This window comes from Pseudoliparis swirei, chromosome 4, assembly GCF_029220125.1.
Source record: "Pseudoliparis swirei isolate HS2019 ecotype Mariana Trench chromosome 4, NWPU_hadal_v1, whole genome shotgun sequence".
Taxonomy (NCBI): domain Eukaryota; kingdom Metazoa; phylum Chordata; class Actinopteri; order Perciformes; family Liparidae; genus Pseudoliparis; species Pseudoliparis swirei.
The window spans coordinates 17,482,972-17,509,082 of NC_079391.1; the positions used below are offsets into that span (position 1 = coordinate 17,482,972).

A 26,111-nucleotide genomic window follows, 5' to 3' on the forward strand; every position below is an offset into this window, starting at 1 on the left:
AAGTAAAAGTGAAAGTGAAATAAATGGTTTGGTACATGAGAAAAGTCAAATGGCACAGATGGTGCTCTAATGTGCCCAAATGCAAATTTTAGAGACCTCGCCTAAATTCTCTTTACTAAAAACTCTCCAACTATTGTTCAGCTTTATTTTTTCTGAGTCATACTTTGCAGAGAGGTTGAAAATCGGGTGGGGTTCAAACGGTTAAATGCTTAGTCGTCGAAAGTCCTCTCTTGACATTGAATCACTCTAAACATCCTCCTTAAAACTGATGTGTTTTCTTAAAACTGCCAAAGTTTGGAAATATATTCTAAAGCCTAATTGTGTGACCTTTAACCTAAGAATGTTTAACTGCTATGCTATGGACACTAAAATTGTCATCACGACATGTAATACAGATATTATAACACAAAAGCATTATTGTAGACATATTCAGAATGACCAAATAGTGTTTATGTATGTAATAATTATAATAACAATAATTTAAATAAAAACAACGGCATTAATAATAATAACAATTTCTATCATCATCATTATTATGTTGCAAGTTAAAGTTAAATCATGACGTCAAACTGTGAACTCTGATTGACAACAAAGTTTTCAATCCCGTAGATCGCCAGCTTTAAAGAAACTAAATACAAAGTGACAGTGTTGTCATGGGGCACAATACTGTACATATGGAAGAGGCCTTACACACGCTTGAGTGTAACCTTTAGGATATGGCCATACTGAATATGTAATTTGTCCCCCAACACTTCTGGCAAGGTTGCATCCATGTGGTCAGGTGTGCAGGGGCTTGACCGGTCGATGTTGAGCTTCCTTGCACACTAAGGAGTCTGGCACTCAGGTCAGCGGTAATGGCTACAGCCAGATGGTACCTATCCACTGGGGACGAAGGACACAGACATGCTGGTCACAGTTTAACTTTGGAGGTTGCATATTCTCGCATTATTTAATGCTTGATTACATGCATCATTTATCACAATTATGTCTTGATAAAAGTTTGATGCAAAACACAACGGAGGCATGCTGAATATTCAAACTTTGCCCTCTCCTGTCTAATCAAGCCCAACGAGCGGAGAGAGGGAAATGAAAGAGAGAGGCAGAAAGAGTGAATTTAAAAGCAGCGTATAACACTTTGAGAAAATGATCATATTTCATTTTTCAAAGTACAGCAAGTATACACTGAAAATGAAAGTCATAAGGTACAAACAAAGAATCTTAATGAAGCTCACTAGATAGATTATTATAGATTAGTTACTGCTGCTGAAATAGGAGTTATTGTTTAACATTAAAAATAAGTTTCTACCAATTGGTATCGTGGCCCAAACACTATGCATGAAATGGTTGTAATAACATTGACTTCACTTAGTTAATACTTGTAGTTTCCTCAAAATCTCAGGTTTGAATTTAAAGTAAAATATGTTACTGCGGATGTCTCTCCACTACTCAGATGGGTATGAGTATGTGTTCACTTTATGTCATTGGTTCACTAGGAATCCCGGGAAAAGGTTCCAATCTGACAGTGAATTAAAGATCCTGACACAAATTTGACAACTTAGGAGGAGTAATTAAATACAAGAGTCAGGTTTACTAAGATGTCTGTGCCCTATTTCAGCATGAGCAATGCATGTTATTTATTAAACAGGCTGTAAAAGCCGTTTGAAATGGCCTGAAGAGAAAATGTTTCTGATTGCTAAAGTCTCAGACAGAGAGTGCCTGTAAGTATGCGAGGAAACCTCGGTGAATCACTTCAAAATAAAGTATGATGGAGCCAAAAATTACTGAACAAATGATCAGACCTACAGCATAAATCAAGGGGGGACATTTATTACAATCTTTTGAACGAACACTTTATGTTAGGATTTTATTCAGCTGCCAACTACATGTTGTGCAGCAGTCCACCAGTGCTTTGCATTTGCATGCGGCCATGACACTTTTCAGTTGGAATTGGTCATTTCATAATTCAACTTGCATTGCATCCCTCCACATCGTCTGTGTGCTGGTACCTCATTAATCAGTCACTACATTTTTGGCATCACACTATTTACTTTTCCCTTTAATGGGTCCACGCTTTAGAATTTCTGCTGCTGAAATGCATTTATTTTAGACTCTCTCAGTGTGATAAGTAAGTACAGTTAACTTAGCCTAGCATTAGCCTAGGATGTTAATTTGTTTGCAGATTTCCAACGCAAACATCCTGACACATACAGTGTAAACACCTTTCAGGTGCTGCGGGGCAATTGTGGCAATGCCTTTCTGAGAGTAATGCCTCCTTAATGATGGCAGTGCTTTGGATACACTACACCTTGAACTTTCACCTCTTGTGCTGAAGCGAAGACAATAAATCCTCCGAAGGTGAGCACCTTTCCTGAAAGGTAAATTAAAATCATTATGATATACTTTAAATACATGCAAACAGAACTATCTTGCTTCTCTTCAAATATTAAAGGCAGGATATCAGATAATGGACCCAATGGATGTCAAACTTTAAGAATACCAGTCTTGGCTTTCAAAGACCAGGGGACTGATCTGTTGGAGGATGCATCCACATTTTTGATTGGATTATGTAAAATAAAAATTGAATTCTAAATCCGTTTGACTGAGACTCTGTGAAGGCTGTCCAGGGACGGAGCCATCTCATTATGAATATTAATTGTTAATAATTATCCTTCTCCTTAGGGTAACTCATATTTCAGGACAGTGGAAGTTGATTTAGAGAGAAAAAAAAGCGAATGATGGAGATGAAGAGTAAGATGGAGAGAACAGCAGCTTTTCTGTAACTTGTCATGAAACTCACTGTTGTATAGATTGCTTCGTGTTTTATGGCATTTACATGAAATCCAGATTTGTGTCACACCATCTGCTTTTGGATATTTGTATTTCATTTAAATCCAACACAGTAAGGGGCATCATACATTTTCTGAACATTTTGTAAGCATGGCTGTCTGTAATAATACTCAGAAAATTGCATACACAACTTTAATTTCAGTTATTGCGGTTCATAATAAAATCAACCATTTAATCATTAGGCTTTAGTTTGAATGTATGTGCACAGCTTTGTGTGGTGCAGCTTGCTACTATGCCAAAAATAATAACTTTTATATTGTTATTGAAACGATTCCGATGACATGAAGAAAAGAGTACAAGAAAAAAGCCAAATCTAATGTGATATATAATACACAAATGAGTGTAATCATAGCTGTAATTGTACGCTCAACAACACAAAAGAGTTTGGTTTTCCATGGGATTATTTCCAAGAAAGAGTCCCGGTGTTACAATAGTGAGAAAACTTAACAATCAGCCTAATTTCATGACAAACATCCCAATAAAAGATTCAATAATGCAAAGCTGAAGGGCCTAACAAGACAACAGCCATCTACAAGTGAAATCATCTCCCTTGACTGTTTCCAGGAAATTGTTTCTTGCATCGTCTTCAATCATCAGGATGCAGAGGGGATGAACATTATGGAGGAATGAAGTGATAGGCATTTATCTACATTGAATAGGAGCTGTTTGAGAACTCATTGTTATCTACAAAACACGCTCAAGTATTCAATCTGAACCGCAATTCAGCCCTATTGGTCAGAGTTTCTGGGAATATCTCAAAGATTCTTTTGAATTTCTACCTTTAATCTATTCATATATGTATTTCTGCATTGCCTATTTACTGTCATGAAACATGGGGAAAAAAGGGTATTTAAATATATAAAACATTCACCCATGTTAAACAAAATATAACACTCTTTTGTGTTATTTTTGCAGCTGATGCTGGTAAATATTTATGTCAGTTTGAGATAAAATATATGTGGAAAGTTATTGTGTTCCTTCCACCCTATTTCAGGGGGTTGAGGTAACACATTACAATCACTCTTGTAACTAACAAAGTTGCACTTTTTTAAAATTAATAATTTTACTTTAACTTAAGTTTTACATAGCTTAAGTATTGCACTTTGCTGTATTATAAGTTCTATAATTTACAGAGAAAAAACAAAACAATTAAAACATCATGTTAGAATAGAAAAGAAGAAAGGAGCCAAATCAAAGATGAAGCTGCTGGTGCACCCTTTCTTAGGCCAAGGCTAGCAGTTAGCATTAATGTTTTCTGCCAGAAGTAAAGCACAATCTACTTTAATGAATCAGTTTGATGCATAAAGTGATCAAAATCAAACAAACTAAACAGTTTTGAAGTTCGGCTAACTTGCTAAATGCTAAATGCAGTAACTCCAGCGTGACTTCTGCATTCAGAATTTGTTTTAAATGTCAGGTGAGGTGTTTGAGGCCTTTCTGCTAGTTTAAAATACAGTTTAACCTCTGCTCAATTGAACAACACAAATACCTGGCATAATTATAGTGTATTAATGTATTATTATTGAATAAACAATGGGATCATGTGACGGATCCATTCGGACACTCCACCTGGGAGTAACTCCAGAATCTATGAGTATATGCTCAGCCCTCCAAGCTGTGAGGCCATCTGGCTCCACCTACGCAAGCTGAAGAAATACCTGGGTGCATAAATATGACTGTATACGTAAATGTGAACTCATGGGGAACCCCTTCCCGATCACATGGATGCAAAACAAATCTTTGACTGCTCATGTGCAAAAGCATAAACCCAATAGCAACAGCTCTTAGAGGGATATGTTTATACTGATAGAATATGGCATTACAATACATAACTCAACATATTTAGACTATTTTAAATTTTTGAAAGGTGCAGTAACATTTTGACATTGCAGGATTTTAGTCCTTATGATTTGCCTAAACTGATCAGGACATTTGATTAACCGCACATAAATACACATGTTTTGGTGCACCAAGAGAGTGCTCAAGCCAAATTCAACCATAGTGGGACTAATCCATATTCAACAGATATTCAGACACAGTCACTCATAAATATATGTGAAAACATAGAGCTGGAAAGCAGACTTTGCCCGGATGTGACTTGATCCTCCCACTTTCCGGAGGATGCGTCAGAGGAGACTTGTGCATACTCTGGCCAGCCGATATCCCAGAATGCATTTCACCAGCAACCGGAAGCAATAGCGGAGGAGAAAATAAACAACTGAGTTGACTTTATAAATACTACTGTTGTTGAGTCACGGAATATAATTTTAGGATGTTTTCAGGCGAGAAGTTAGTAGTTTAAAAATCATATCTGTGGTCGGTTTGTTATGATTCATCCTAATAAAGATATGCGCAGGAGATTTGAGGTTCTGCTCGCTCAGCGCCGGACGGTCCGCGCTGTGTGGCCGCCGGACTTTTTTAAATGCTCCGCTGGATCTCATGTCTCCAAAGCGGTTAAACATGAGATATAATTAGGTTTTGGAGGATCTAACGAGAACAAAGAGTTTATTATTTATTCACAGAAAACATTAAAGCAGTTTGACTGAGGGATAAGATTCATAACTTAATATATTTAATTAAACTTTAACGTTGAACTAAAGTGGTATCTTTTTACTTTTACATGTGTAATATAACTATGTATAGATACAAATATATACACAAATATATATACTGTATATATATTCATATATATGTATGTGTATAAAATATATATATATATACATATTTATATATAATCTAAATATTTATAAACAATATATACATGTTTATTTTTTACACAATATATATACAATTATATGTGTATGACTATTTCATTTTGAATCGTGTGTGTATATATATATATATATATATATATATATATATATATACACAGTATATACAAAAGTCTGTACTTGGGATTGAGAAACGGCTTGAATCTTCCCTGCACTGGAAGGCATCAGGGAAAAGAGCTGCCTGAACAGGACACGAGAAGGAGCGTTGGGACCTCAGGAGAGGAGCCGCATCAGACCGGAGGTAACTGAACCCTCTCACAAAGAATCCTGTCTTGCCGTTATACGTCCATCCCCACTTTTCCTATACGTTTTATTCAAAGACACTTTATTTTGCTCTACGTCTCTGAATCTCCTGATTTAATTCAGAATCTCACCTCCAAGTCCCCCGGGTTGCCACAACATCTTTTCTTGGAAGCCCATTTCCGCCACTTCGAAATTATGAGATAGAAAGTCGAAATTATCAGATAAAAAAGTATTTTTCTTTTTTTGTGTGGCGGAAATGGGCTTCCATACTTTTCACACATGAATTGGATACATTTAAAGCTGGAGGACAATTTAGTTAAATCAATTCTCCATAATTGTATGTGTGTGTGTGGGGGGGGGGGGGGGGGTTCTGTGTCAGAATCTATTTTAATTTATTCATTATCATTATTAATTTCTAATATTTCACACAGTGCTATTAGGTTGTAATAGTTTATTTTTATTCTGTAATTTCATGCTTTAAATTAATACATCTAGAAAGATAGAGTTAATGTTTATATGTATGTGTCGCATGAGAATGAATGTTAGTCTAGTATTTCAGAAATATCGAAGCCGGTTGAAGCCTGTGACATTACTTTAATCCGGAGAGTAACATACAAGACTTTTTTTGTGAAGGAACCTTTTTAGTCAGCTGACCGGAAGCGACGTGATGTTTAACCTCTCGATACTGTTGTTGTATTAGCCTAGCCAACTGGAAAGCGATCCCGATCTGAATATGAAAGAACTAATCTTTTGAGCATGGCTGTTGGAATCTGATATATCGCGGTCCAGGTAAGTGTTCTGGTCCCTCTGTTGCGCAGACCTGCTCTCCGGTGTTTTCAGGGGGAGGAGACTGTGGGCCACAGGTCAGAGCGGAGTCGCGATCGTGAACCTTGTTTGTTTGATGAACTTCTTGCGATTAAATATTGTTAACTTCGGATCCTTATTTCCATCATCTGTGAAGTGCCCAGTATCATAACCTTTAAAGTGCTGTAGTTGATGTACATAGATAGATAGATAGATAGATATGTACTTTATTAATCCCCAAGGGGAAATTTGTCGTAACAGTAGCAGCACCAATAAACTAAACACACAAGAATAAAAAATAAAATATAAAAAACAGGGATGAAAGATAAAGCTGTATACAAGAAGTATACAAAGTAAAATATAAAATAAAATATATATGTATCTATACAACATATATGCATACACAATACAATACTAATGACAAATTAAATTAAATATAAAAAGATTAAATATAGACAGTGTGCAAAATGCAAAGTGTGTGTATGTGTGTAGTGTAAATGAAAATGAAGTGTGTGTGTATGTGTGTAGTGTAAGTAAATGAAATGTGTGAAGTGCATATCAACATAGTGTGGATCTGAAGTTATTATTGCAGTTATTGCACTATGATCTGGCAAGAGGTGATCTGTTGTAGAGCCTCATAGCCGCCGGCAGGAATGTTCTCCAGTATCTGTCCTTGTGGCAGCGGAGCGTGAGGAGACGTCTGGAGAAAGTACTCCTCTGTCCCTGTAGGAGGTGGTGGAGAGGGTGGTCCGGGTTGTCCAATATGGACAGCAGTTTCTTCAACGTCCTCCTCTCCACCACCTGTTCCAGGTGCTCCAGCTGGCAGCCGATGATGGAGCCAGCCTTCCTAACCAGTTTGTTAAGACGGCTGGTGTCACCGGCTCCGATGCTGCTCCCCCAGCAGACAATGGCAAAGTGATGACGCTCATGCTAGACAGAAAATTACTCACGCTTATTGGTCCTTCTCAGAGATTATGCTTTTTTCAGACTACGTATGAAGATAGGATAAAAGGTGGAGAAGTTAGTATTAATGAGTTGTACCTTAATACTGTTAATGAAAATATGAAAAAAGGGACATAGTTCATTAGGTCTCTGTAAACTGTTTCCCTGGATGAGAAGCGAGTGACTGCTGGACATGACTTATTTGAATTCAAATGATCTCAAACTGAGAAAAATCCTCAGTTTTGATAGTTCTAAATCTCCCAGTCGTTTTTTATAAGACAATATCTATAATTGATAAGCAATCAGACTTATTTAGTTTATTCTTTTTGCAGTGGTCTAAAAAGAAATCTCAATTGAACTGTCCTTTGAGCATTTATAGAACTACGCCAGTGGTTACAGATGTGTGTTAACCCTCCTGTTATGTTTCGGGTCAAATTGACCCGTTTCAAATTTGTAAGATTTAGGAAAAATATTTCTAAGTACTTTTGCTGTATAAAACTTATTCTGCTTACCTTATTTAGTGTAATCAACGTTATAAAAAAAAAGCAAAACAATTTCATTAATTTGCAAACCCCCCTGCAGGTTTATATAACAGAGATGATATTCGGGTCAATTTGACCCGGCAGTGAAATTGGAGGCTACAAGTGGTCAGAAGAGTCAAGTTTAGACTATTTCTTTCTTTGTAAACGTGGGACAGTCGTACTTACTCCCTCCCACCAAGTTTCAACACACACACACACAAACACCCCCCACACACACACACACACACGCACACACACCCCTGTTCACAGCCCCATACATAAAGTTGTACACATTTGAAACTTCAAACAAAAGAACCAGGTGGTTGTTATGGTAACCATCTCTAGCCTGCTGTGTGCCCATCACCCTCCATGAGAAGCACACTTTCCAGACTAAACATCGTTTCTCATCTTCTAACTTTCCCCCTAAATACACCTTTATTGGACATGGGACACTAAAGTAGGGTTTTCTTTCATGTCTCTCCTCATAAATATGGTACTATTGGATTTCTAATAGACTGTCTGTCTGTCTGACTGAGAGTGACAACACCCTGTTTCATCCGAAGCTCAGACGCACACACACGCTCTTTCTAATGACCCCACCTGTGAGAGACATAAATATACTATTTTGACGGGAACCTTTATTTTTGCCTGCGGGAAAACTCCACCCACACTTATCAGGGGAGGGACCAAACATACAAAATGGTTGCTGAGAAGTCCTACAACATTACACTCTGCCGATACGTACGACTGCACCAAGAGGATGACTGTGTGCTGGCCTTTGTTCATCTTTTTAAATATAATGTATGTATCTTAACACTATAAATAAACACAAGTAAAGTTTACTTTCAATACAAATCCTTTTGACTCATTTGCCTTGATTTGTTGTGGGCGGGTCAATATGAACCTGAACAGTACAGGTGTCTCATCTCTATTTATCTACATCACCCCATTTAAAAAAAAAATTACAAAATACATGTTATGGTAGACAAATGCAATTTAGATTTAAACTTTTTCAATGTACCTAGAAATATGTTTGAACATGTATTTTTCATTAAAACGAGTACGTTTCTGACCACTTTTGGATGATTCAACATTAACCGGGTCAAATTGACCCAAGAACATCATGGTTGTATGTATGAAACGAACATAACAGGAGGGTTAAGATAACATGATTCATCATAGTTCTATTCAAGCTCTAACCACACAGAATAAATATTAATTTAGACTTGGTCCACAAGAGAATAGTGTTAATAAATAAATGCACCAAACAAATAGCTTGATTTTCAATTATAAAAATTAATACGTTTTGTGAAAATGTTATATTGTCATGCGATTCATTTCAAGTTAATAATGTCATATATTTAACCATTTACAGTAAATAGCTCTGTTTGGATATATTTCTCCGTATTTATGCACAAATGTTTGTGCATGCATGTGTGATGGATAGCAATGAGTGCAATATGAGCTTTACAATCACACTCTGAACTTTCTCTTCACATACTAATTGTCTCAAATATTTGAGCAATCTTATTTATTTTTAGGTTTTTATCATTGGATCTGAACATTTTTAACATTCAAACTAGTTTTCCTGTCTTTTGTATACAACAAAAGCTATTTTTGGGAGGATCAATTCAACATTGTAAAACCTCTGAGAGAAACACTCCTCATTGAAGAAATTATATTAGAAATAAATCAATATGTTATAAAAAATCACATTACTTCCTGCCATCTGAAAAGGAAGACACATTTGCTCATTCATTTAGCTTGTGTAGACATGAATGGATTTGTTGATACTGTGCCCTTGAGTTATATTTAGCGACAGTAAAACAGTAAGTGCCAATCAAACTGCATTGTAAGACGATTGTTGTATATGATCCACTTGTAATGCAAGGATGTGCACATTCAGACACAATCATGACAATGAATAGAAAAATGTACAATAATCATCCTGTTCTTAAATGCTGTGGCTTCCACAGTGTTGCGTCTTAATTTATCAATCTTCTCCAAATCAAATGCCACTGAGGAAGTCACTGAACAATCCTTGTCCAATTATAAGCATGTGAATGACTAAAGCTCTTATTTCTGCAGTCTTTTCATTTAAATGGAAGTCCCTTATCTCAGTCCTGTCTTTCGGGTGTTCAAAAGACCTTAAGGTAAAATAATCCCCAAAACCTGCCCAATTACAGCTAATTCCATTTTAATTCAGTCAAAAGGTGATGTGAAAGGGCACATTTCAAATGTTGAGCAGGTAGCACAACATTAAATTTTGTTTTCAATTATGGGGACTGAGTCTGAAGGATTTGATCTTGATTTAAGCGCCATGGCTTTTAATTAAAGTACTATCTGTGTACCTTCAGAATACTCACAGTATCAACATATATGTTTTCAAATTCAGTAGGGCTGTTTCAACAGGTAGCTTTCTGTATGTGTATCAAAAATGATGAGTGTACTGTTATCATTTCAAGTTTAACAATTGATTTTGATTAGCAAGCAATATGCAAAATCTACTTTGATTATATATAATGACTGCCTTTATACACTTGCTATTTCTTCAAACTCATGGGTCATTCCCTAAAGCTATTCTGATTACATTTCCTACTTTCTTTCTTGGACATAATTTGCCAATGTTATGTTGGAACTGCTGGATGAAAGCACCTACATTTATGTTAATAGTTTAAGAATAATAAGTATAATCTGCTATGTAAGATTATGGTCCAACATTGTGCACTTAAAGCTTTTTCACTCCAAGGTTGATGGAAGAATCTCTGCTACAAGGATACAAATATACTTTCTTATTAATAAAAGATACATTTTTTAAAAGACAATCTTTAAGGATCGGTCACTGTGACGTATTGCAATTCAACAGGATCTCTAAAGATCCACCACACACGTAAAGCATTGCTCTGAGGCTCTTCCATACTCTTTTTAGTAAGAATGACATCAAATAAAAAGTTTAATATCTGGCCAGTGATACCAGGTGACAATAAGCTTTCTTAGCTAACTCTAAAAATGAAAACAATAGTTTTTGACCGTATAATAAGGGTCTAAAGATATTAATTAATAGAATGAACAAACGTAACATGTAAATGTTGTGTCCGTCAAAAAAATGGAAATTTGTTAAAATAATTACAACATTTAGAACATTTTCTTATGAGCCAAAATATAAGCAAACTAATAATTAAATTATACTTCTATAGTTTACACACTTGTGGTAAGATGTTCACAGTTAACTTGATGTGGCTATCTAAAACCAAACCGTATATATATATTTGATCTGGTTGAGTTTTTAAATTATTGCAAGAAATGTGGAGATAGTTAAAATAACTACTAAGTTACTCTTTACCATTTAGAAATGTGGTGATATAATAAACATACAAAAACATATTGAAAATACAGAGAGCAGACTCTTGGTGCCACGGAGAAGGCAATCCCAGGTATGAAACAAACTTGTTTACACCCTGTTCCAAAAGACTGTATTTTAAAGACAGCTGGGGTTGACAAGAATCCTTTTGAGATTGCCTTGGTCGACAGGTATGAGTCCTGTGCTTGCCCATTGATTCTCTTTTTGTGTGTACAGATTCACTACAGACTACAGAGGTTAATCAACAATCCCTCTTTGCTCTCTCTTTCATCTTTCCAGATAAGACCAGAGAGCGCTCTGGTCAGAGCTCTGGTCTCATCTGGAGGGAATATTGACAGTGTTTGTTCCTTGATTGGCTTTGAGGGAGCCATCCGTACAGATGTGTCTGTTGTACCGATGTGGATCAGATTTCTTGAAGGGCCAAGAAAGACTGAAGCCATCAGATCTTTCTCTAAATGGCCTTTGGGTCCATGGAATGGGTTTCACAAATAGTAGAGTGGTCAGTCATTGATCCTCACCAAGGCATTCATTCTTGATGAAACAGACGGGGCTTTCTTTCAATGGTTTCATAAACTATCTGGTATTAATATTTGTATTTCTCTTAATATATTAACAGAGGTATCAATCTTAACAGCAATAGATGCTGGAACAGAAAATTAATCACACTGTGTTAACTGTTGGCCAAATAAACAAAAAACATAAATACCTTGCAGTTGAACATTACATAAAACTGCACAGTGATAGTTATTTCTCTCCACGAATTAAGAATTAATTTAAATATACTGTATCTCTCTAAGATCAGTAGTGGTAAAATACTAATAATACTACATACAACTTGTGTACCATGTGCCAGTTGAGTTATAACGAAAACAGTCAAATGTGAGAGAAAAGGGCCCCAAGAGCAGTGAAATATAATACAATAACAACCAAAGAACAAGAATAAAACACAATCAGACAAGGAAAAGTATATTACAATGGTCGTTTTTCATTTAACATTTTTTCAATTCAACTCAACATCAGTAATAATGATTTACCCTCGAGCCTATCTTTGGTCGTAATGACCAAAATAATACACTTTCTGGTGTTTAAAGTCCTACAAGTTTTTAATGGAAACAAAAATTCAGTTACACAGTATATACAGTTCAGTCGGGATCATAACAAGCATCATTTAAGGAACTTCAAAGGTGATGAATGATTTAGTATTCAGTATAAAGAGGCCAGAAGGAACCAATCACCCTGCTGAATCACTTCCAGTAACCCCTCAATGGTCAACCAGAGTCTGAAATTTCCTGATTTCTTGGGGCCCAGGAAGTACACAGAATAAAACTAGATTTCTCTCTGTCGTAAATTGGTACGAACGACATAGCTTGTTTCTGAAACAGGTCGGAGATCTCCACTGTGAGTTAATCCACCTCATTCTGATAGGATAGATTCACCCTCTTGATGCCCATGAACGGAGGAGGATATGCTGTAGAGCAGGGGTTCCCAAACTTTTTAGACCACGCCTTCCTACACACATCGCACCCACCCCCCCACCCAACCCCCCACACCAAAAAAAAAAAAACAGAGCAAGGAGTGTTGGACGGGGGAGGGGGGGGTGTGTTAGTGCCTGGTGTGCGGCCGCACGCAGCATGCGACATCGAGCCAAGAAGAAGAGTTGTTGACAGAGTTGCGGAAAGAGTGAAACAAGAAAGAAGCAAGAAGCAGAAACACTCACAGACAGCAGCTTGCTAGCGCTGTGCTGCTGCTGCCCGCCGCTGCCGGCTGACTCTGCTTGGGTGCGGGTGGGTGGCGTATGTGTGTTGTGTGTTCTGTCTTTTGTGTTTAATTTTTTGTGTTTTAAATCTGGCTTTTTTTAAGGGTTTAATTGAAAGTTTTATTTTTAGAGCCACCACTTAGCTGGTTAAGATGACACTTGAGAGCCCTGATTAATGTTATAATATTAGATTTTTAATTTTCCTTCCATTTACCCTTTTCCGCAGCTTCACCCTCTCTAGTTTCGCACTGCCCAGGGCTGCTGTAGAGCTGGATACATTACTATGTAGGTTCTTTCTGGGTTAAACATCTGTGTATTCCCCTTCCTCCAAGGTTAACTTGTCTGAGGTGTATTCCCCCCCAGGTATTACAGCCATGTCGACGGTTGACTTCCATGTGAAGCTGGTGTACTGGACAGGGATATGATGTTGCAATAAGCATCTGCTGACCGAGCCTCTTTCTCAGCAGGGATGACTGTGATTTGAGTACCCATCGAGGCCTGGAGAGGGCTAAGCCTGTTTGGCTTAGAATGACCAGCTCCATCATCAAGAAGGAATACATTATTGTTAACATTGACATGTCCATTGTGTACCAGACACCATGGATTTGTGATGATTTCATTAAAATTTTTTCTCTCACTGAATTGCTGGAAATTGTGGTTGCTAGAGGATTATGACTATCCAAGGATGAGCTACAGAAGTGGTCGCCAACCCATTGATCTCAATAGACCGATCGATCTCTGAGGCGTTCCCTGTCGCTCTCCAAAATAAATTTATAATAAATTCCGAAACACATTGGGCCTCATTCTTGAACATTTTGTGAAATGTTTTCTTACGGACTTCAGAAGAAAATGTCAAAAATGATCTCCTTCTGATTCATGGACGCCTGCAACTGGATTCTTACAAAGCCAAAGTGTTCTCAGCTGTGCTCCCCAAATGAGGTTATCATGCACCTGGATTTGCATACGGAAACGCTCCGACCAGCTCCTTGCAACTGAAGAGACGTGTGCACAATCGACAGACTGCACAGGCAACGCGAAAGCAACTTCAGCTGAACTGAACTTACATTTGTTGCACGAACTAAGAATTGTGTCAGTGTTGTGTTGTAACTTCAGTTGATAAATACAACAGTTAATATTAGGAGTTCATCCAGCCTGCTCATTGAAAATGTGTTTTTTCTTTTTCATATTGTGTGCGGTTATTAAATAATTTCATTTTTATGTTGCACTGAAAGTAACTCATTCTGTGTGTTCTTTGTCACATCAATTTGAAAGCTGGACCAAAGTGTTTGATTTCATTCAATTGTAATTAGGCCAAATAAAAAGCCCAAAGTTGTAATTGCAGTCTGGCCAGTCTTTTCCTCTCAACGCCTCAATAGGGAGATCTTGCCTGTCACCAAGGCAGAGGTCACAGATCTTGGGCTTAAAACGGTCGGTAACCACTGAGCTACAGCAACCCAAGCCATTTCCTGGCACAGCCCATGCTGCACTTTAGCACAGCGATGCTATGTGTTGAATGCTATACTAATGATAATTTCAACATGCTCACAATAATAATATGCTGTACTGTTTAACATGGTCACCATCTTAGTTATGGCACATGCCATTCATATATTTCACATCTTAAAATGAAAACCACTAGTAAAGCCTCACAGAGTTATTGTTTGTGACAGTGGTTCTTGAAGTCTCTTCAAAAGAAGGCCTCAGTATTCACTTACTGTTTTGCCCTACAATATTTCACAGTGACCTCTGGCAATGTAATAACTCAAATGATTCAGATTTGTGGTAGGTCATAGTAAGAGGAGCTGGCTAAGGTACAATTTCTCCTGACAGAATCTTAATCTGTCATAGTTATTGCTGTGGGTATTGCATGACAGTTCATGTTCTCTCATTATCTTCTCAGTTGACCTTCATGTTTCATTTGGTCATCCTCCTCTTCCTCAGGACATGTGATATTATTAGATTGTTTTGCTGTGTATTTAAATGGAGACCATTAAGTTCAGAGTTTTGGACAAAGATGCATCAGCCTCAGATTATTCTCTGAGTGTCTCGGAGGCTTTCTTCTTATGCACTCATATATCTGTAAAGGTTGTGCTGTCAGCTCTGTAAAAGCTCCGGTGCATATTGCTGTTAACTATTTATACAATGACTTTTAGAACTAGACTTATTATCAAGGTTTGAATTAATCAGTTTCAGAATAACTTAGCTGTTCTTGTGAAAAGCAGTTTGTGCTTAGAATTTGCACAACAATCTATTTTTGAATCTCTGTACATTGCCATTGGTATTGTTAACACCTTCTGAATTGTTATGCCTAACTTAGCCACCTATAACGCGAGACAGATCTCTACTATGTTACTGAAGGGGAGTACTAATATTGTATCTGGTTGAGGAAGACAACGTGGATTGTACAGCTTTAGGTTGCACAACTCTTACCTTCTTTTGACTGCAGTTTTACTTTTTCAAACTCTTCTCAGAAAGAGTTTCAGATCTTCACCTACCACAGAGCACCGTTTCCAGTGAGGCAAACAGGAATCCCTCCTGGCTGAAGATATTTAGGCTCACAAGGCCACAGGTTCTGTAAGACTGGTTGAGATCCAGACTGAATTCTCCCACATTCAAGAGATGAAATAAAACTATCAGAAGTCATTGAGCAGACTAATATTAATTATTTTTATCTTCAAATATGGTCTTCAAAATATGTAGATGGTGCTGTTTCTGTCGACTATATCTTTGTGGAGAGTTGTTTCTTCTTCTGTCTGAAGTGCATGCCTTCTCTGTGACTGATTCCCCGCTGAACATTCATTCTGTTCCACTTTGTGCACAGAGGCTTTCCTGAGAAAAATATTCTCAAAGCCATATAAAAAGGAAATGCGATTGGGAACCTTTTTTCTTGGTTGTGGCGTGACACTAAATTACTTCTCCTCACACTTCCAAGGCAATTAGCTTTGAAGCTTCTCAGAAACTATTCTTGCCTAAGTCGATAGCTAGCATGGCAAATAAGAATTTAAGCAGGTCCATTGGGCGACAGCTGATAAATATATCAAATGAGGTTACAGCTAGAAAGAAAACCTGAAAGAATAAAGAAAATATAATTACTCCACCAGTTATTCTGGGTGCCTTGCCCTTCATAACTGGCCAGTAGTAGCATGCAAATGTATTGCTGATTGCTTGTGGGTTGATGAGCACCGCGTTGTAGTATTATCCAAACATCTGTGGAGTTACACTTTGTTATGGAAACTATGGTTTGGTCAAATTTGTGGTGTGACATTTTTCTCCTTTAGTGCCGTCAGAAATCCCCGAAATGGAATTTAAAAAAAATGTGTGTCTGTGGGATGTACACAGCTTTGTGCTAACAATCACTCAATTCATCATATTTTGTGATGTGAAAATAAATTGACAGTCCTAGAATTCTCAAATCTCCATTTACTTCTTACTATAGAGTGACTCTACCATGACAGGAGTGAAGGAGGTAACGATGGAGTGACTTTGCACACAGTTAGGGGCCTTTCAAGTGAAGCTCCTAGCTCTACTGTTACAAGCACATCTACTTCTGCTACACATGTTACAGCTTTATTGAGATTCCCTTCTGGGTCTTGCTGCCTCCTCTTAATCAGCACGCTTGCTGTGCCTTCAGCAGATATACCTATACCTATATAGTCTCCTCAACCAGTTTATAGGAACAGCTAGAGCCCACATTCATTGTACTGACCTCTGTACCCTCTTTTTTATTTGTATTATTTCAGCACCTAATCAAAGCTCATAACAAAGGTTACAACACTGTACTCTACGAGTAATACTCTTCTGCAATCTCTAGGTACCCATTTTCCCACTAAAAGTTTCAAGACATTGCTTTCCACATGCGTGGGGACCCCCACAGTATATAAGGCAGTACAGCAGGGGTGCTCAATACGTCGCGACGGATCGACCCGGGTCGACCGACCCCTCTGTCGCGCGCGGCGTTGTATAGGTAGATATGCATGACATAAACAAATTGCCCCCGCCCCCTTCTCTATAGCGCCACATACACAGCAGCAGCAGCATGTCATTTCTGTCTCGTCGTGTTCCTCTAGTCCTCTGCCCCGCGTCTCGTGCGCTGCAGAGGTCGACCGACGTTGTGCGCGACGGAGGCAAAAAAAAAAAAACACACTAACACCCCTCAAAAAATCCTCGCTCGCGCGCGCTCTCCACTACCGCACCCGTCGCCCGTCGCCTTGACTTGGTCACATAATAAGTAGCTCGCATGCTGAAAAAGTATGAGCACCCCTGCAGTACAGCCTGCTGATAAGCTATCATTTTTCAGCTAACACCAATGTGCCCACTAAGGGTTCCAATATTGTAACTTTCATTTAAGTTCTGCTCTCTACTGGACTCTATGCGTAGAGTGGGTGGAGCAAAATAATGCACGTCCTGCTTCAACATAATATTAACCCAACAACACTGAACCTTACCAGCCATAGGTTAGGTGCCACAGCTCACTAATGCAACTGAACTGGTTAAAGCCACAGCCTAACCCTGCAGGTGTTAAAAGAAAGGCAGCAGATCCCATTCCTTTTTTTAATCAAGGAGTACAGTGTCACATGCACAGAGGAAGGGTCAGGTGCAACACAACGGACCGACACACTACACTTTTCACCAGTCGTTCCTGCAAGAACTGTCCCTGAACATGAGCCTGTCAATGTCCAAGAGGTAGAACTTTATGAACTGACAGGGTTCGACCACGGCTATGCCACAAGTGTCCTTGACCCTTACCCCACCAAACAAGACCACTGACACTGCCATGCTAAATGTAGATTATGAGTGGAACAAAGTTGGAGGACACACCATCTGCAAAGCGCAAAAACATGTGTGTCTAATGGGGACCATGTGTTAAATAGAAAGCACATGTTTTGTCTCAACTTTGCCACCCGATTCCACATAGGGTGCCAGACAAAAAGCATCCAGCTATAAAACATTTGACCTGAAAGACAGCCTTATTAGTTATTAGTAACAAAGGAGAGACTTGGTCTGAGGGTAGCCCCAGTATGCGCAGCACAAAGTAATGAGAAATTGAGTTGAACCGACCGGACAGTTAGTTCACAAACTGTTTTAGCTGAGGTCAACATCTTCCAAGGAAGACATTATTTTAGGACGCAGAAGAAGAAAGTGTCTCAGCAGCAGCAGAGAGTTGGCAGCCGGGGAGGGACCTCAACGTCATCGATCTCGAGCTCAGGTTGCTCGAATAGCAGCCAAGCATCACATCGAAGCATCAGAAGTGATCCCACCACTGCTGGTGTTGAATCTTGGCCAGTGAAGATGAGCAGGGACTGGGCACATCGCTGCTCGCTTGAAGAGCAAAAGGATGGTAGACAGCGATGATAGCTGTCTTATACACTAGAAGGTCCACATGTATTTGGGTGAGCCACCTGGCTGGCCAGCTACACGCGTGCACATTTTCAGTGGGTAATTGTGTGCTTGTGATTGGAGACTATCCTCATCTAGTAGAAGGTGGATGTTGCGTGGATACTGTGTGAGTTAGACCCATAATGATATGGTTAAGTTCTGAAGAAGAAAAGTAGCATTTCATTGCAAGCTGTCTTTGGATGGCTTCACACATTTTTCATGGCAACCCCCTCCCAGGAATTTCACCATCCCAGAATTTCACCATCCATGATTAGCTTTTGGTAGGGACACAGTAGTGCTGTGTTCAAGTGATGATGAAGGACACGGGTCTAATTCAATGACTATTGGCCAATGACAAGAATCTGGCTGTTGTAAGAAGATGAAAAAATAGCCAAAAGATTAGGAACAGTTAGCACTAATTAGGAATTAGTGCCGTACACTAGAAATAAATTATTTCCTTTTTTTGTACCAAATTATTTAGAGATATTGGTTGGCAAACATTTACACAAAACAGACACAGAGCTCTGGAGGTGATCATTTTGCACACAAATTAAGCATACACATAATTAAAACATTTATTGCAGTAGCTGTATACCTGTAGAGTATTAACACGGATTAACTGTTTCAGTATCTGCAATGTCAAACACCCTCACAACTGACAAAAATACTGCGATAAGCAAATCACCATCCCACTTAACGTCTTTATATTGTGACATAAATATGAAAGTGCTTTACAAACTCAATGTCTCCTTAATGCACAAATCAACTATTCCAAGAAAAGAAAATGACACAAAAATGATCAAGTTAACTTTTAAAAGCTATATCTTTTAGCATGCTATTCCATTGTGTAATTTGCCTTCCATGCTTTGGAATAAAACTAACTTTTTCAGACAGTAGAATGACAGATGATCTTTCATGGTTGACCCATTATCTGCACATGCCTTTGTGTTCTCCGTCAGTAAGTAATATAAGTGTGATGTGAAATTTGGCAAACATTCAATGCATAAGGCATTTGATTATCAGACAGGATAGTCTTTATAGCCGACATGTTCTCATCTTTTAAATAAGCACAATTCAGTGTTTGAAGAAACATCATGAAGGCACAGTGATTAATTTGTTATCTTAACCTGCGTTTTCTTACGTATGGAAAATAATAGTCTGTGTGGAAATAATATATATATATATATATATATATATACATATACATATGCCAATAAATTGCAGCTACTACTGAGGGATTTCACTCATTTAAATCCCAATTTGAATAAAATCTATACAATAATAAGATCAACGTTAGATAAAACATTTAGCCATTTACAAATATATTGCGATTTAATTGTACTGAACACTTTCAAAATCAGTTTATAGAGGAGAGCTTTCAAAGCTTTTCATTTTTATAATGCACATATTGAGCACTGACATCCTTCATACAAAATGTTTAAAAAAAAGAAGTTTTGCCTGTGGTTTTGTAGTTCTTGACAAAAATCTTTATGAAATATGGGTCATATTGAGAATATTATGGGAAGGAAAATTGGTTCAAAATCAACCAACGGGTTTTAAAGAAATAGGCAAATGTTTACTTTGTGCTAAAATTATATATCTTTGTCTCGTTGAAATACCAAATCCTGACAACAAGCCATTATGATAACAGCCAATAACTGTCCTATTCACTGTGGTTATTACATGTACATGAAAGTGGTTAATAAGTCTTATTTACAAACTCACAGACAATGACAGAATAAACAAGTGTCGACTAACAGTGTTATTAGAACACTTTCTGAAATGTAATTCCATTTTCTTTGATTGTGTTGATTAATATAGTCCTGAAAGACTCAATAACAACCACACCACAAATATTTGTATATACTGGTCAGCCATGGTATTTTTTTTTCTTTTTCTTTTTTTTTCATTTTCTCCTTTTTCCTCATGTCCTTCCTCCACTTGTCCAAATCACACATGAAGTGGACAGAACATGTTAAGTTGAATAAATCCATGGAGGTATATATTAAAAAAAAGGTTTCCTCTGGAGCCACAATAAAGTGAATTGTAGAGAACACGGCATAAGCACAATAGTTTTGTTGCCGACATTGTATATGTGGCTATCACACTGTAGAAGCATCAACTTAAGCGGGCAAAGATGAAACAAGAAATAAGACAATAACAAAACAGTAGAGGAGCTCAGGTGGACATCTCACAGCACAGAAGCAAAGTCCATCTTATAGCTGATGGTCCTTCGGGATGTCTGGGCAGGAGGCTGGCTGGCAGGACTTAAGACTCACCAGCGGAATATCAGCCATGCCACTGCTGGTGAAGTGTCCCTCTCCGCTCCCAAACTGCTTCCTGTCACCGAAATGCTCTGATCGCCCACTCTCATTTTTCCAGGTTCTGGTTAGAGTATGTCCATTGAGAAGTTTTTCCTTGGGACCCCACTCCCTCTGAGACGTAAAGCTAGACACGGGTGACTTGGGCTGCTGGTATGTTCCCAATGTCGGGGGCATCCAGCAGTTGTCTGAATGTCCCAGGATTAAGCATTCCTGTGTGCACATCTCTGTAGCTTCCACTAAGCCACGAGGTCCCAGGGGGCCATCTAAAAGAGAAACATAAATAAATAAAAAGAACAGGTAAACATATATTGAGATCAACCACAATTCCTGCATCATTACTTGTTTGTCCGAAACATGATTAAACAAAAACACGACTGAAACCGATTGTCACCCACAAGTCTTAATTCATCATACTGAATTTCATGAACAAATTGTATTACCGGTAAGCATTATGAACATTATTTATTTTTCAGTCGAAGATGTTTAAGATCGCATGGTCTAAATTTGCCTACAACAACATATATTTAGGGATTGATCCTGCCTTGTTTCAAAGGTTTAGGTTTGGCATTTAGGTATGTGGGGAATGCCATGAGGTCCCTTAATACCAATTGAACATTAAATGCCGCAGCCTCCCTAAATATATAGTTGCAGATGATTTGCAAACATTCATGGCCAAAGGCTTCTTCCAGCAGGATAAAAATGTCCTTGAGAAGGATGTAAGGATAAATTAGTTATCTTTGAGCAATGTCAATTGAATCCAAAGATACAGTTATAGCGCCTACACAATACATTACAAATAGACTGTGCAGCTTAAGGTGCGTCGCTACAATGATGTCTGATATTTCGTCAGTAGTTAGGCTACCCCAACAAGTTGCCTTTTGTGATGTCTTTCACCTCTTCTATCATTTAATCTGAAACATTTATACACGTTAAGAGATCATTTGACACTGTCAGTGAATGAAGTTGTGTTTAAATTGGATAAAACACACAACACAAGCTTTGTCTGTAACAATTGACAGTGTTTGGGAATCTATGATTTTGACGAATTTAATGTTGTTCCAAAATCTGTAGGCCACAATAGCACATGCTCCTTATTCCCCTTTAATATGGAAAGTTGTGCTCCTAATCCCATTCCTGTCAACCAGAGAATGAAAAAAATAAAAAAAATTGCATCACTATAAATCATCAGCAGGACATTGCTCTCTTACCCTTGGCTACTATCTGGCTACTCGTCTGATGAACATCTATCAGCTTTCAAACATGTAAAATACCAACAACTTAGTGTTTCAGGTTGTATTTTGTTTTGATCTCATTTGATAGAAAATAATGCATAATGCATGAACTATAATGCGCTCTGCTATTTGCAGGATCCTTGTTCTTTTTTAAAAAATCATCCAATTCTGTCTGCGTTTGTAAATCAAGCTTCAAAGGGTAATGAATTCATCTGTTTTTGTCCTAAAAAAGAATAATATAAGTATTTGTCCTAAAGTTTCCCTTTGCTTCACACAAAGCTAATTTGCGGTTAGCTAAATTCTGTAATATTTAAAAAGGCTTTTTTTCAAACTTCTGCCTGGACCTGTTTTTCTTCTTGTTAGTTTAAACTTACTTAGACAATTTGAGATAATGTTTTACTTGGAGTTATCTTATAGAGGAACAGTGAGTTTTAGAAACATGTGATGATTGTTTATATTAAGCCTGTATGTTAAACGTAATACTTTAGACCTAAAGATATGTACTTACATTGACAAATTGTTTTGCAAATGAAGTTAAATTGACATTTTGGAAGAAATGATAGGAAATAGGCATATTAAAGTGTTTTTAAGCTCCATTAAATTAAATTTTTGTAATAAAAAAAAGGCCTGTTTATGGTGCTCCCACTCATAACTTTAACTACAATAAAGCCTAACTGTAATTCATGTGGTTTGCCGATTGTAATCGTTATAAACCCAGTCAACCACAGTGAATGTGTTTTTATTTTGTAATTATTTATTTGTGTCACACTCCATCATAAGGATCAACATAATAGTAACATTTTACCTGATTAAGAGAAGAAAACTATTTCTAGCTTAAATATCAGTTATAAGTTGAGTGGGACAGTGATTTTAAAGAAAGTTCACTAATTAAACAAATTCAATGAATTGTTGACATTAATTCAAACTATAACTTGGGGCCTTAATGCACTTAATATAGTACTTCTCATGCATTCTCAACAAAAGATAAATAATATAAGCTTAAAAAAGGGATATTGAATGCTGTATTGGATTTAATTACATTGTACAATTCTTTCTTTTAAAATTGTGGCTGCCCCTTGCATATAAAATATGCAGGCAATAAAGTTAACGCAAACGTATACAGGACTGTCTCAGAAAATTAGAATATTGTGATGAAGTTCTTTATTTTCTGTAATGCAATAAAAAAAAAAAAAAAAAATGTCATCATTTCTGGATCAAATCAACTGAAATTGAAATATTGCTTTTATTTATTCTGATTTATTGCTGATATATGCTTTAAGAAAAAAAAAACTATCTCTCTCTAATATTATATTTGAAAATATGAAAAAAAAATTAAAAAACAAAAACTAAACAATCTATTTAATTTTGAAACACCTGCAAAAACTTTCCTGAGGGTTTGCTTCTGACAACACTCAGCTGTTTTTTTTTAATTTTTTTTTGAGGAAAGGAAAAAAATATTAAATATAAGAGATAGGTTTTTAGTTTTTAAAAAATAGTAAACCATAATAATATTATAAAAAAATAAAATGAATCCAGAATGTTGATTTTTTTTTTAATGAATGAAATGCATATTTTTTTTTTCTGAGACAGTCCTGTATGTGTATGCAATTAAAAGTGTGTTCATGAGGGAAATTATATATATATTTTCCTGTACTTCTTCATATTTTTGGACCCAAGAGAAAACAATATAAATAGTATATTACTCATTGTTTCATTACCTTCGCATTGAAAATGCGGAAGGTTATGTTTTGATCGCCGTGTATTTATTTATTTATTTGTATGCGTGTTATTCGCAGAACTCAAAAAGTATTGAACCGAATCGCATGAAATTTGGTGGGATGATTGGTTATTATCCGGGGACCAGTTGATTAGATTTTGGGATCGATCGGGTCAAAGGTCAAGGTCAAAGGTCATGAACAGGTCAAAATCTTCTTGAATCGCATGAAATTTGGTGGGATGATTGGTTATTATCCGGGGACCATTTGATTAGATTTTGGGATCAATCGGGTCAAATGTCAAGGTCAAGGTCATGGAAAGGTCAAAATCTTTTTTTTACCATAGCACGATACATTTTTGTCCAATTGGCATGCAACTAATGCCAAAATGTTCATAATTCAATGCCCAATCTTGTGATATGCGAAGGTATGCGCTCTACCGAGTGCCCATTCTTGTTATAAATGTTTTTAAAACCGGGTCTTTGGGTGTTCAATTCAATTCAGTTTATTTTGTATAGCCTATTACCACAAATTAAAAATTTGCCTCAGAGGGCTTTACAATCTGTACGCATATTACATCTCTGTCCCAGGACCTCACATCGGATCAGGAAAAACTCCCAAGAAATAGAAAAAAACCCTGTCAGACAATATGTATTAACATTACTCATGTTCCACTAAGCAGTGCTATTCAAACAATGGGATTTGGCTTTGACAGGACATTTTGAAGAAAGCCTGGAACCTAAAGAGAGAGTCAGTCACTCTTCTTCAAGGAGTCCATCACAATAACAGGAACTCATAATTGGCACATGAGGAGTCTAATCACGACACACAGTATCATAGTTACAAGGAGAGCCACAGAGAGCACTTATACATGGGAGACAGTAAGACAAATTCCTTAATTGAGATTGCGCAGTGAGCAGATATCCGAGGAGCTGTTCTGGGCGAGCGATGTAAGAAAGAGAGAGAACCGTGCACATGTAGATGGTATGCAGTGTTGAGCAGAGGAGCAATTTACAGTGCTTCCATTTATGTGATTTTTTGCTGTTTATATTAATCGGAAACTTATTATAATGACGTAAGGCTAATGTCACCAATGTCATTTCTTCCAAATTTTTTATCATGAGGTGTTTGAAAATAATTATAAAAAAGGAGAAACAAAAACCCTGGCTGATTTGTTAATCACAATATATTATTTGTGATATCAACAGTTTGTGTATATATTGTGTATTGATTACAGCATAATTAGGGGATTGTATTGTCCATATTTCTATTTCTATTTTTGTAACAAAAGCACCATTTATAAGGAGCACGTTGTGCTTTGCTATTCCCCCTGTGCAACAAACATGGCCATTTGCATGTAGATTGGTACAATCAGTGGGCAGCAGAGGATAATGTGAGTCAGCCATTTTCTCTTGTAATCTGGGCATGCCTGTTGTTTGAGACACAATCTGATTGAAAGACCACTTGAGGCACAGAGCTTGTAGGTTTATAAAAACTGGTCTATATTAATATATATAATATTGAACAGTGTTTCCCAACAAGGGATACTTGTATCTCTTCAGGTACTTTTGCATTTGTATCGGAGCTACTTTCAATGGATACTGTAAATCCCCAAAGTTGTGAGAGAAAAATAAATAGCTAACTAGCATAACAAATGGGTCTAAGGTCTATCTTTGGCGTGTTTAGTGACACAATAACCAGAAGGAAAGGTGCACTCAGTAGAGTGTAGATTTCACTGTTGATTGAATATAAATAAGCCACCATTGGTGAACATCTCGTCTGGACTGCAAGTGACAAGTGTTTTTTTCACTCAAACATCTCACTCAACATACGCTCTCGTTTTAAACTATGCTGACGTCTGCACCGGCTCTGGTCAGATGTGCACAACCTTAAAGACTAAGAGTGTGTAAAACTCTTTAGGATGTAAACAGTGAAATCATTTATAAATGACTGGAACTTATACCTTCTGCCATTATAAATTATAGTGGTTATATACAAATATATATTCAGAGTTTCTTCAAAATGAAACATGCTGCATGTGCAGTCAAAATCTAGGTCTCGACCTATTTCTTGTGATGAAGTTCAGAATACTGGACGTCTCGTACTCGCTGAAAATCAGGATCAGGATTCAATGGGTTCAGTTCAACAATATTTAATGGCAAAAAAGTTTAACAAACAATTAAAGCTCACGATCGTAGGTCCGAACTGACTATTGCACC

At 37.3% G+C, this 26,111-nt stretch overlaps 1 protein-coding gene across 3 annotated transcripts in view; it reads right to left on the reverse strand.

Annotated features, from left to right (window-relative positions):
- Positions 1-19,182: 19,182 nt before the first annotated feature.
- The window catches only part of LOC130192874 (protocadherin-9), a 194,287-nt gene continuing 187,358 nt past the window's right edge, over positions 19,183-26,111 (reverse strand). For all 3 annotated transcript variants that reach the window (XM_056413054.1, XM_056413053.1, XM_056413052.1), the window contains one exon: positions 19,183-21,208. In XM_056413054.1, the coding sequence (XP_056269029.1) occupies positions 20,838-21,208 (371 nt within the window). In that variant the 3' untranslated portion in view covers positions 19,183-20,837. The remainder of the gene's footprint in view (positions 21,209-26,111) is intronic.